Source organism: Hyperolius riggenbachi, chromosome 8, assembly GCF_040937935.1.
Source record: "Hyperolius riggenbachi isolate aHypRig1 chromosome 8, aHypRig1.pri, whole genome shotgun sequence".
NCBI lineage: Eukaryota > Metazoa > Chordata > Amphibia > Anura > Hyperoliidae > Hyperolius > Hyperolius riggenbachi.
This window is the reverse complement of record NC_090653.1, coordinates 242,110,839-242,123,356: the sequence shown is the minus strand read 5'-3', so window position 1 is coordinate 242,123,356 and position 12,518 is coordinate 242,110,839. Positions and strand designations below refer to the sequence as shown.

Genomic DNA, 12,518 nt, shown 5'->3' with positions numbered 1-12,518 from the left:
GGAAGCTGTTAAAGTTTTTTATGGAGTGAGTTGTTCTTGCTTTCATGTCCTGGAAGTTGCAATATTGTTCAGTGATGACATTTGTAGATACTGACATTTAAATGACAGGTACTCATTACACACAGCAGCCAAAGTACCATCACAAGCCCAAGATGTGTTTTACCTACTAATTAGGGCTGATGGTTTGATTCCAAGTGTTTTTGTGTCCTGTCTGAACAGGTATAACATACACCATCAAATCCTCAGGAAACCCTAGGAAATCAGTAATGTACATTTAACTGTATACTAGAGATACATCATAATAAAAAATGTGCAGCTAAAGGAACAAAAAAGGGCTGATTTGTTAAAACAAAACCTCCCCTTTGCTCCCATAGCTAAGTCACACTGAGTTCTAAGAACAAATTCTTGTTAAAAAAAAAAGCACCGTGAAGGGTTAATAGGTTTACTTTCATTCTTCCTTGGAGCCGTGTCCATTCCTGAGCTGCAGTGATGTCTTCAGGTAAGAGTTTTATCTCTGACTGCAGAAGATAAGGCTATTTATAAAGTTGTAAACAATCAGTTCAGAGTACGTTTTTTGGGGGCCAATACATAGAGATCAGTATTGGCATGTTTATATTCTCCACATCTCTAAAAGTGTAACCGTATCCGACTAGTTTCGCCTCCAGGTGAGTACCCCTGATGACTTTGGAGGCAAAACTAGTTGGGCAATTGATTAACGAATATTGTGCCACTTCTGTGTGAGAGGCAAGCATACCAAATGGGTTTTAAAAAACGGTTTTAGGATCGAGAATATGAGTAGGTATATTGTTTTATACATGGAAGAGTTTTCAAACAAGTGTCATTTGCTTTTATGATGCTGACGTGTCCTCCCCCTATTCCCCCTGCATTATAGTTCCGTAGTGCGTCTATAATGCCGCACTACAATGGGACGTCCCGCTGTGAACCTAGCCGAAAGTTTCTGAATAGAGAAGGAACACACTATGGGGGGATGTGAATGGGTCATCATAAAAACTGACTTCCCAACAGAGCCGGATCATCCACAAGGCAATTCTAGGCAGTTGCCTAGGTCCTGGAGAAACTCTAGGGGCCAGGTGGATGCTAGCCTCCACCAAATCTAACTAAAAAAGCCAGGTGACCATCACTGCTACCAGGGCCGGATTTGCACTCTTTACCTCCCAAGGCCACTGTCACCAGCCGCCCCCCTTCAGTATAGGTAGTGAGATGACCCCTTCCCTCTAGTATAGTTAGCCAGATGACTCCTCCCCCTTCCCTCTAGTATAGGTAGCCTGATAACACCCCCCAGTATAGATAGCCAGATGACTCCCTTAATCCCTCCCTACCCCTTCAGTATAGGTAGTTAGCTCGCCTTCTCACTGCAGCAGCTATCAGTGTCACTCATTTCTCCATTCATCTCCAGTGCAGAAGCTTCCTCTTCCTTTCCATCTCCAATGCTGCCCAAGTACATATCCACCGGCCACAATGCAAAAATGCACAGAGAGCAAGGTGGCTGCTGCACAGGCGGCTAGCAGCAGAGTACAAGCTTGCAAATGCTGTACCAGTTTAGCCTGCTGCTTTGGTGCCCTTGCTTTTGTGGTGCCCTAGGCGATGGCCTAGGGGCCTTGGCCTAATTCCAGCCCTGACGGCTAGGCAAAGAGTGCTATCTTGCCTAGGGCCCCATTTCATCTTAATCCTTTTCTGTTTCCCAAGCGGAATCTCTGAGGCTAGATCGGTAGTATGGAAAATAACTGCTCTTAAAACAGAGATTTTTTGGCAATGTACGTGAGAGCATTTCGTGGCTTGCTTGAAAGCGATGGTAAATAACCTCATCCTTGGGGAGGTTACATGGTAACAATGTCTGCAGATACACTTTACATGCACTGGTCTATTATCCTCTGCTTTATTCATTTGTGTTGTAACCTTGAGCCAAGATATCTGTTGCTGCTATGTGATGTCTACTGCCTCCTGGTGACAGATTTAAGTTATTGCGGGAGATTAAAGCAGAACTCCAACAATAACCACTTGTAGCACAGAGAGTGGAGGGGAGGGGTACTATCTACTCTCTTTCAGACTCATAGCTTTCATAAAAAAACAGTCATTCATCTGCACCTATTTTCTTAAATGGCTGTAAGCTTCAGCACATGTTCCAATTATTATATGTAAATTGAGCATCTGGCTGTGGAAAGGGATGCAAATTTGATATCCTTCATAGATGTCATTTAGTTTGATGTTTTTTGTTTGTTGTCTATTTTTGCTTCAAGCTCAACTTGAAACTGACCTTGAAATAAACTTGTGCATTAAATAATGTTATAATAATAATAATAATGTTTATAGCGCTTTTCTCCCTGGGGACTCAAAGTGCTTCATGCAGTCTCAAGGGCTCGGGACTCAAGGTGGGTTTTTAGCCTTTGCTTAACCACTTAAGGATTCCTAAACCCCCCTAGTGACCAGGCCATTTTTTTTTACTAATTAGGCCACTGCAGCTGTAAGGCCTCGCTACCGGGCCGTACAATCTAGCACACAAGTGATCCCCCCCCCCCCCTTTTCTGCCCACTAACAGAGCTTTCTGTTGGTGGTCTATGATCACTCCCAGGATGTTTATTTATTTTTTTATATTTATAGTGGCTTTTTTTATAATATATATATTATTTTTTAAATTATTTTATTGTAACCCCGCCCTCCCTCCCCCACTAGCCAATGACAGCGATCGGATGTCATAGGCTTCAGCCTATGAAAGCGGATCGCTCCTGTGTGTCTCAGGGGGACAGTCGTGTCACACGGCTGTTCCCTGCACAGTGCTGCTGTAGATAGCAGTGCTGTACCATGTAAATAGACAGCAGTTTTGCCATCTAACAGTCTCCTAGCGGCGATCACTTCTTGGAGGCTGATGACGGAGTGGAGCTCCGTCATTCAAGCAGGGATGCACGCGCATCGGCACACGCGATGCCCTGCCATCTCCGCCCGTAGGACTTCACGCCAGTTGGCGTGGAGTGGTCCTGGGGCTGCCGCCGCGTCCACGCCAATCAGCGTGGAGCGGTCGACAACAGCTGTCCAGAGATGGGGCCTCTCACACTGATTGTGGAAGGGAGTTCCATTGATTAGGTGCTGCATAGAAAAAGGCCTGAGCACCAAATGTTATTAAGTGGATCCTGGGAGTAACCAAAGTCATCTGATTGGCAGAGCAGAGGGTGTGTGGAGTGGCATATAGTTCCACCAGACCTGCTATGTACTTGGGTCCCATGTGACACTGTCCTCTAGACCAACTTTCTTGTGGCTCACTTCAATGTGCAGGTTCCTGTATATGGTAACCGCCTATTGCATATGCAGCAGCCCCTTCTTTCGCATGAATTATCCACTTATAGCAGTTCCTCTCTCATATCCAGTTCTCCATTTGCATCTCCCTAACTGTATGTCTTCCATGTGCAGCAAACCGCTTGGGCAGCAGTCACCCCATGCCATGCGGCCTCAGCAGATCTGCTTCTGGCAATAATATTTTCCTGATCTCATATGTTGCTTTGTTGTCTCCCTTCAGCTCCGCCTCAGTTTGTAGACTTTCCAATGGATGTGGAGGTGGATGTCGGGGAAAGTGTGGAACTCATCTGCAGTGCTGAGGGGAGCCCTGTACCGACCGTGTCCTGGTCCCGGCAAGATGAGGGTCCAGTGGTGTCCTCTGGGACTACAGAGATCACCGATGGCCCTGGGTCCAACACCGTCCACATGAAAGGTAAGCTAATCCCAAAGGATGGTTAGTCGCTGTGAAGAGATCCACTAGTTCTATGTATGAGATAACTTATGTTAATGGTTCCTGCGACTGTAACAACCCCAGGCTCATCTAAAAGACAAAAGGAGACCAGGAGCCCAATGGTGCAGAATCATGTAAGATTCTGAAAAGCAATATGCTGGATGTATATACTCACAAAAGTGGGTTGCAAATCCATGCAACCACCGTCAGAGCAGGTGGGAAATTAACCTTCCCTGCTCAGTTTTCCAGGTCTGTAACAGGAACTGATCAGTCGCTCTTTGAATGCGTTAGGACAAACTAAAAAACAATCACCTCTAAAGAGATACAACAAGACATATCAGCACATCAATGTTACAGATTGATACATGTTGATGAAAAGCGGACAGAAGCGCATAGATGGAAACAAGGACTAAGACAGGGGTGGAGGCGCTCAATGCATAAAAGATAGGCTAATAAAGCTGTTGATCCTATAACCAGAGAAGTAATCTTACCACTCTTGAAGAATTTGGACCAGTCTATTGAAAATAGCTCTTTTATTTGAGCTTTTAAAATTGAAAACGCGTTTTGCGGTTTCTTTCCCACTTCCTCAGGTCAGTGCAAAAACAGGTGCCTTAACTGCTATGGCTGTGTAGCAAGCATGAGCTCCTCTATAAAAGAGGTAAGATTACCTCTCTGTTAATAAGATCAACAGCTTTATTAGCCTATCTCTTATGCATTGGGCACCTCCACCCCTGTTTTAAGTGTCTTCTATGTATTAGGATGGAGATTATGTATCTAACAGCAAAAGGATAACATAGCAACAAGTTAACGGTAGTTAACGATAAATAGATGAGTGAATATGATCTTTAGCTTCAGGCACAATAGAATGGGTGAGTTCATGTTTGTCTGGGAGTTTCAGACAATAGGATGGACAGGTTCTGCCTGAAAGAAACCACTTATTATTGTTAACACAGCTGGAAGAAGAAAATAAGCCCATAACAGTCCCCAACAATTATCCCGACAACTGACAAGAGATATATAAAAGGGTACCAGAACTGACGTGTAACATGATGAGTTAAACATAAGTATATAAAGTCCTAATCCTACATAAAACTAGGCTGTCTTCCTTTTTTCTGATCGTAAGGTTTAAAGTGTACCTGTAAGAAAAGAAGTGCCCCCAAAGGGAAGCTTCTGGATTCTCAAGGCTTCTGCTGTCCCCCTCTGTGCCTGTAAAAAAAAAAAGTGCCCCAAAGGAAAGCTTCCTCCAGGCTTCTGCTGTCCACCTCTGCCGGACGCTGTCCCCTTTGCAAAAGTGACAGTTTGTGCATGCGCAATAGCAGTGATGAGTGAAAATGCCGATATTCTTTTTGTGTTTATTTTTGCAAAAATAATATTATATTCGACTTTGGAGTGAAAATGCCGCCGCAAATCATTTTGTAATAAGTTTGTGATTTTTCAAATTTTTCAAATTTTCATTCTAAAATTGAATATTTTTGGCTGCAAAAATATAGATTTTTCATGTCTTCGTGGTAATAAGAAAGATTTTTTGGATTTTCATGAATTTTTGCCATTTTCATAAACGTTTTCTCCAAATCGAAAATGCCATTTTCTGCGAAAATAACTGTGCACAGTAGCACGGACCATTCCCATTACTACCACATTTCTGAAAATAAGAATTTCTCTTCCCATCTTCCAGTCCGACCCCCAGATCTTTTATTGATTTATTATTTAAAAAGTATCTTGTAATGCGCATTCTTCCTAATAAAACGTTGTTACTTTACGGAGCACTCCTCCTCCTCTTTGTCTCTCTTGTCCAAGCCCTTAGACAGCTGGGTTCCACAGGAATTGCTAGAGTGAGACGACTTCTATAACCTGCTGGCCGTTCCCCTCGCCCCTGCAGCACAAGATTTCACATTGTTTCACACACCAAACACTTCTGCTTTTCTGAAAATGAATGCATATTACAGACCGAAAACATGTGGGTTCTCATATGGGAACACATTTTCCAGTTCCCACTAACGTCTTCGCATGGATATCAAACACTCTGCTGCTGTACAAATTTTTGTGCGGAAATGCACACTGTTAAATTCAGATAACTGTGTGACCCACTGAAAAGAAAATGCAAATGCCAAGACAAAGACTGTGAACCGAGCATCATTTTTAACACCCAGGGCAGCTCTATAGCAAATAAAAAATGCATTCTAAAAATGTGGTTTATTATTAAAAAAAACTTTAATTTTACCTCATTTTTTTACATCTAAGAGTTAAATTAGCCACTTTGTCGGACCGCAAAGGACCTGCGGTCCCTGAGCAGGAGATGGTGAAAACAGATAAGAAATTACCTCTTTAGACTTAATTGACCACAAACAAACCCCCATTGTACTTCAAACAGAAAACATCAGTTACAGTTGAAGAATGTCACACCTAGCCTGGATAACAGCACTTGTAAAACAGCAGGGGTTGAGCTTCTGAACAATGGCAGCCCTTGCAGCTATTTGAAGCCAAGAGCTGCTTGGATCCCTTTAAAGGACTTACGAGGCCAAAATGTCTAAAAAAGCAAAGTACCTGTAAGCTGTTTAAATGCACAGAGGACGCCGTCCGCGCCCTCCGTGCAGTTCCGCCGGGTCCCCTTCCTGAGATCGCCCCCCGCGCCGACCCCGACCCCCCAGGCCGGGTCGGGCTCTCGTGCCGCTCTCAATATGGCCGATTCCATTGGCCGCGGCTGCGCAGTCCGCCTGGCCGCGAGTGCGGCTGCGCAGCTCTACGGCCAACCCCTCCGATCCACGCTACAGTGCGTGAATACAAGAATACAGGAAGGGGACCCGGCGGAACTGCACGGAGGGCGCGGACGGCGTCCTCCGTGCATTTAAACAGCTTACAGGTACTTTGCTTTTTTTAGACATTTTGGCCTCGTAAGTCCTTTAAGCATTTTATTCTGTCCTTTTTTGGTACAGAAAAGCGCATAGTTTGTGTATTATGGCCGGAATCTAAATTCACTTCCAGACGTATTTCTAGAGCTCCTGTTGTGTGAGCAAACATGCAAGTTCTCCCAGACATACCCTACCCATACTATTGCTCTTCAGAGTGACTCTCTTATCTTTAGATGTGTCTGTGTCGAGCAATCTGTTTCTCTAGTTTAGGATGAAATAAAAATGATTTGGTATCATTTAGAAATGTTACTCCTATTTAAAGAGACACTGAAGTCTCGTTTTTTATCTTATTTTCTTATTCAGCCTTCTTCAGCATTAAATTCTAAGCTGAATCGCTGCATCCCTGCGGCAGAACGAGTTATTTATAGCCCTGAAATTGCCCTGCAAAGTTCCAAAGGTCGCATCATTCTACTTCCTGGTAGAGGCAGAGCTGTGCGCAGTAGCTCTGCCTCTATTCCAATCAATCTCCGCCGATCTTCGCCTCTCCCCGCCCCTCTCTGTCTTCTTTCACTGAGAGGGGGCGGGGAGAAGCAGAGATCAGTGGAGTTTGTCTGGAGAATACGTGGAGCTACTGCGCACAGCTCTGCCGCTACCAGGCAGCAAAATCTACGATCTGCAAAGTCGTGGAACTTTACAGGGCAATTTCAGAGCTATAAATAACTCGTTCTGCTGGAGGAATGCGGCGATTCAGCTTAGAATTTAATGCTGAAGAAGGCTGAATAAGAAAATAAGGTGAATAATGTCAAGCCCAATGATGCATTGGAGCACCCCTTTAAAACCACCAGTTCATCCAGATATGTTTGTGCATGTAGGACCTTACATTCCTATTATCAAATCAGTGTCTTGCTCATTACCTTTAACAGTTGCTAAGCCAGAAGACACCGGAGTATACGTGTGTGAGGCCCGTAATCCGTTTGGTTGGGTACAAGCTGAGATCCTTCTCACAGTCACTGGACTTGGTAAGCGACATGTATGATGTCAGTGTTCTCTGTGTAGGTTCTTCCTCAGGCCTGTATTGAGCTGAAGTTAGGTTCAGCAGTTGTTTTACTGCAAAATGTTCTCATGGTATAAGGCCAGGGTGTCAGTGGGCCGAAAATAAAAACTTAGACCAAGTCAAGGGCCAACATTGATATTTATTGAAATGATGGTTCAAATTATTATTATTATAATTAAGTATTTATATATCGCTGACATCTTCCACACACTTAGAACGAAGCAAGTGGTTTTGGTGCATGCCGCTGAAGCTGGGCGCCCCATAGCAGCAATGTTATGCTACATGGGGTGCGTTAGAATAATTATAATTGATCGCCGGATCCTGAATTACACCTCCGTCCGAGTTGCGATGGCTTGGAGGCAGGGCCGGATTTGTACTCTCCAGCGCCCTAGGCTGGCTGTCACCAACCGCCCCCCCCCCCCCCCCCCATTCTGTCCAACTCTGACTAGTGATCACTGGGTTACATGGGCTCCTGTCTGTTTTGCTGCTTTGACCCCCCCCCCCCGTTCAAAGAAGCAGTGCATGCTCTGTCCACTCCATGTAATTTTGCACTCCAGCCTGGATGCACAGCAGGCAATAGTGTTCTGGGCTTGCATAATTCAGAAATGATGCTCATATATGAGCAGCACTTGTGAAGTACACATACCCATAACACTCCCAGCCTCGGCTGCTGTGCACCTCAGTACAGGAGTGCGTAATAACAAGAAGCCCGAGAGGACAGAAAATGCGCTGCTTCTTTGTCCTTTGTGCGACTTGCTTCAGTCAGAGTCACAAACAGGTGATGGTGCAGCGCAAAGGAGAGAAACCCATCCAAAGCAGAACAGGTAAGTAGAAGGATCCAACACTACACACGCTGGCATAGACGTCGTGTAATGCTAGGTACACACGATGCAATTCTGACAGATTTACTGTCAGATCGATTGTTTACAATGTCTGATCTGATTTCCGATCAATTTTTCAATCGATTTTCCGTTCATTTCTATGAAAAAAATCATTCAGAAAATCTATCGGATAGCAGATGGGACATGTTGGAAATAGTCGATCTGACAGTAAATCTGTCAGAAAATTGCATCGTGTGTATCTAGCATAAGCTCAGGTGTACTTTACACAGTGACAATTTAGCACTTGGGGCAAGTTAAGACAGATCTTAATCAGTCAGCAGGAAGTTTTTACGTTTTGTAATAGAATGATAATATTTATTGGCTAACCAAAAGAAAACAGTGAGCCTTTGGCTAATGAGTCATCTTCAGACTTTGTTCCTGTATACAAGATGTAAGATGTTGGGGAACCCAGATATATATAAAGTCAGCAGGAGATGCATACATTGTTTTGTAAATATAAATAAATGTAATACAGTTGTCATTCTGTTTCAAAACATCCTGCTTTCACTGATGGTTAACACAGTACAATGCTTCTAAAACATGTCAGGAAAGAGTTAAACTGTAGCAAAGAGAATGTTGTTGTCAGGAAAGAAAACAAACCATTAATCTAACAGGTCTCAGGTCTTTAACAGCTCTGACCAAGTAATAAAACATCAGTCAGGGGGAGAGGAGAGCTGATAATTCCTGTCCGTGAATGCGTGCTGCATAAAGAAACTAATCTGAACTCAAAAGTTCTACTACTTGAGCCCATATATTTTTCTTCTCACAGCAGCTTGTATGTCCCCACTCATTATACTAAGGACAAGATCCTCAGATGACAACAAATGCTGACTGTCATCACACACACTCTGCAGTGAGAGAGATGCAGGGATCTCTGGAATTCAGGCAGAATAGAGCAAAGCAGAAGTGATTTACTTTGACATGTGACCTCTTATCTCTCCAAGTCCAGCGCCCTGCTGAATTTTATGCCCTAGGCCTTGACCTTTGTGGCCTTTCCAGAAATCCGGCCCTGCTTGGAGGGGGAATAGCATTTAATACCACCGGGGAGTTTAGCGGCAGCAGGGAGAGCCGTCATTCGGCTCTCCCGGCGCCAAACTCACCGGTGGCGTACTAATATGTACCCTTCAGGGGGGCTTACAATCTAATCCCTACCAGAGTCATACGTCGTATGCAGAATTGCTGCAATCACCTCTATAAATGAAATGCAGCAATTACCACGATATGAAATGCACCAATCACCCCCACATAGGAAATACTCCAATCACCCTCATATATGAAATGCACAAATCACAACAACATATGAAATGAAGCAATCAACTCCATATATGAAATGCAGCAGTAACCCTACATATGAAATGCACCAATCACCCTACATATGACGATGATGAGATACTGCAGAATGGAATAGAGCAGTGCATGAGACCGAGGATAACAGTGCAACAGACCAATGATGAATGACTTACCATGCAGCAGTGAAATAGTGAATCGCTGAAACAGTGGGAGACTGCATCAGAAGTAAATGTTGGGCAGCACGGTGGCGTACTGGGTAGCGTTCTCGCCTTGCAGTGCTGGGTCCCGGTTTGAATCCCAGCCAGGTCAACATCTGCACTGAGTTTAAATGTTCTCCCAGTGTCTGCGTGGGTTTCTTCCGGGCACTCCGCTTTCCTCCCACATCCCAAAAACATACAGATAAGTTGATTGGCTTCTCCCTAAATTGCCCCTAGACTACAATAAATACACTACATGATACATACATAGGCAAACAACTATGGTAAGGATTAGATTGTGAGCCCCTCTAATGCTGGGCATACACGGGTCATTTTTTTTGTTATCAATCGAGCCGCTGATGGCTCGATTGATAATATCCGACGTGTCCGATGACCCGGCGGATCGATTCCGCGCTCGATCCCCGCGGGCAGACAATAGCGGAAAACGAGCGGAAGATAAGGAAGCGCCAGCGGGGACGAGCGGGAATCGATCCAAGCGCACGCGGGGATGCACGGGGACGCGGCGGGAGTCGATCCGGGGCTAATCGAACCGCAGAAACGGTCCATGTATGCCCAGCATAAGGGACAGTTAGTGACAATACAATATATTCTCTGTACAGCACTGCGTAAGATGTCGGCGCTGATTATTAGCTCAAGCCCGGCATATGGCATTAAAAACGCGTAAGCCAGATAGATTTCTCTCCGTTATTTGCTCATTAATTATTTACAGTGGGTTGCAAAAGTATTCGGCCCCCTTGAAGTTTTCCACATTTTGTCACATTACTGCCACAAACATGCATCAATTTTATTGGAATTCCACGTGAAAGACCAATACAAAGTGGTGTACATGTGAGAAGTGGATCGAAAATCATACATCATTCCAAACATTTTTTACAAATCAATAACTGCAAAGTGGGGTGTGCGTAATTATTCGGCCCCCTGAGTCAATACTTTGTAGAACCACCTTTTGCTGCAATTTACAGCTGCCAGTCTTTTAGGGTATGTCTCTACTAGCTTTGCACATCTAGAGACTGAAATCCTTGCCCATTCTTCTTTGCAAAACAGCTCCAGCTCAGTCAGATTAGATGGACAGCGTTTGTGAACAGCAGTTTTCAGATCTTGCCACAGATTCTCGATTGGATTTAGATCTGGACTTTGACTGGGCCATTCTAACACATAGATATGTTTTGTTTTAAACCATTCCATTGTTGCCCTGGCTTTATGTTTAGGGTCATTGTCCTGCTGGAAGGTGAACCTCCGCCCCAGTCTCAAGTTTTTTGTAGTTTCCTAGAGGTTTTCTTCCAAGTTTGCCCTGTATTTGGCTCCATCCATCTTCCCATCAACTCTGACCAGCTTCCCTGTCCCTGCTGAAGAGATGCACCCCCCGAGCATGATGCTGTCACCACCATATTTGACAGTGGGGATGGTGTGTTCAGAGTGATGTGCTGTGTTAGTTTTCCGCCACACATAGCGTTTTGCATTTTGGTCAAAAAGTTCCATTTTGGTCTCATCTGATCAGAGCACCTTTTTCCACATGTTTGCTGTGTCCCCCACATGACTTGTGGCAAACTGCAAACGGGACTTCTTATGCTTTTTGTTAACAATGCCTTTCTTCTTGCCACTCTTCCATAAAGGCCAACTTTGTGCAGTGCACGACTAATAGTTGTCCTATGGACAGAGTCTCCCACCTGAGCTGTAGATCTCTGCAGCTCGTCCAGAGTCACCATGGGCCTCTTGACTGCATTTCTGATCAGTTCTCTCCTTGTTTGGCCTGTGAGTTTAGGTGGATGGCCTTCTCTTGGCAGGTTTACAGTTGTGCCGTACTCCTTCCATTTCTGAATGATCGCTTGAACAGTGCTCCGTGGGATGTTCAAGGTTTTGGAAATCTTTTTGTAGCCTAAGCCTGCTTTAAATTTCTCAATAACTTTGTCCCTGACCTATCTGGTGTGTTCTTTGGACTTCATGGTGTTGTTGCTCCCAATATTCTCTTAGACAACCTCTGAGACCCTCACAGAGCAGCTGTATTTGTACTGACATTAGATTACACACAGGTGCACTCTATTTAGTCATTAGCACTCATCAGGCAATGTCTATAGGCAACTGACTGCACTCAGATCAAAGGGGGCCGAATAATTTTGCACACACCACTTTGCAGTTATTTATTTGTAAAAAAATGTTTGGAATCATGTATGATTTTCGTTCCACTTTTCACGTGTACACCACTTTGTGTTGGTCTTTCATGTGGAATTCCAATAAAATTGATTCATGTTTGTGGCAGTAATATGACAAAATGTGGAAAACTTCAAGGGGGCTGAATACTTTTGCAACCCACTGTAATCAGGAGTCAATAAGATAATTTATCTCATAGCCAGCAATGATATCAGTTAGCTTCTGTGAGGTGTAAATATGCATTCAAGGGACATCAGAGCAGTCTTATAGTGTTTCATATTCATATTTTACTGTGTTTAATGCACTAGTGCAAAAAAAATCATAGTTTTGAGTGTAATC

At 44.1% G+C, this 12,518-nt stretch overlaps 1 protein-coding gene across 1 annotated transcript in view; it reads left to right on the top strand.

Moving 5' to 3' along the window:
• HMCN2 (hemicentin 2) overlaps positions 1 to 12,518 on the top strand; it is a 408,064-nt gene that overhangs the window by 135,488 nt on the left and 260,058 nt on the right. The window contains exons 16-17 of the mRNA XM_068248458.1: positions 3,530 to 3,721; positions 7,512 to 7,607. Coding sequence (XP_068104559.1) covers positions 3,530 to 3,721; positions 7,512 to 7,607 — 288 coding nt within the window. The remainder of the gene's footprint in view (positions 1 to 3,529; positions 3,722 to 7,511; positions 7,608 to 12,518) is intronic.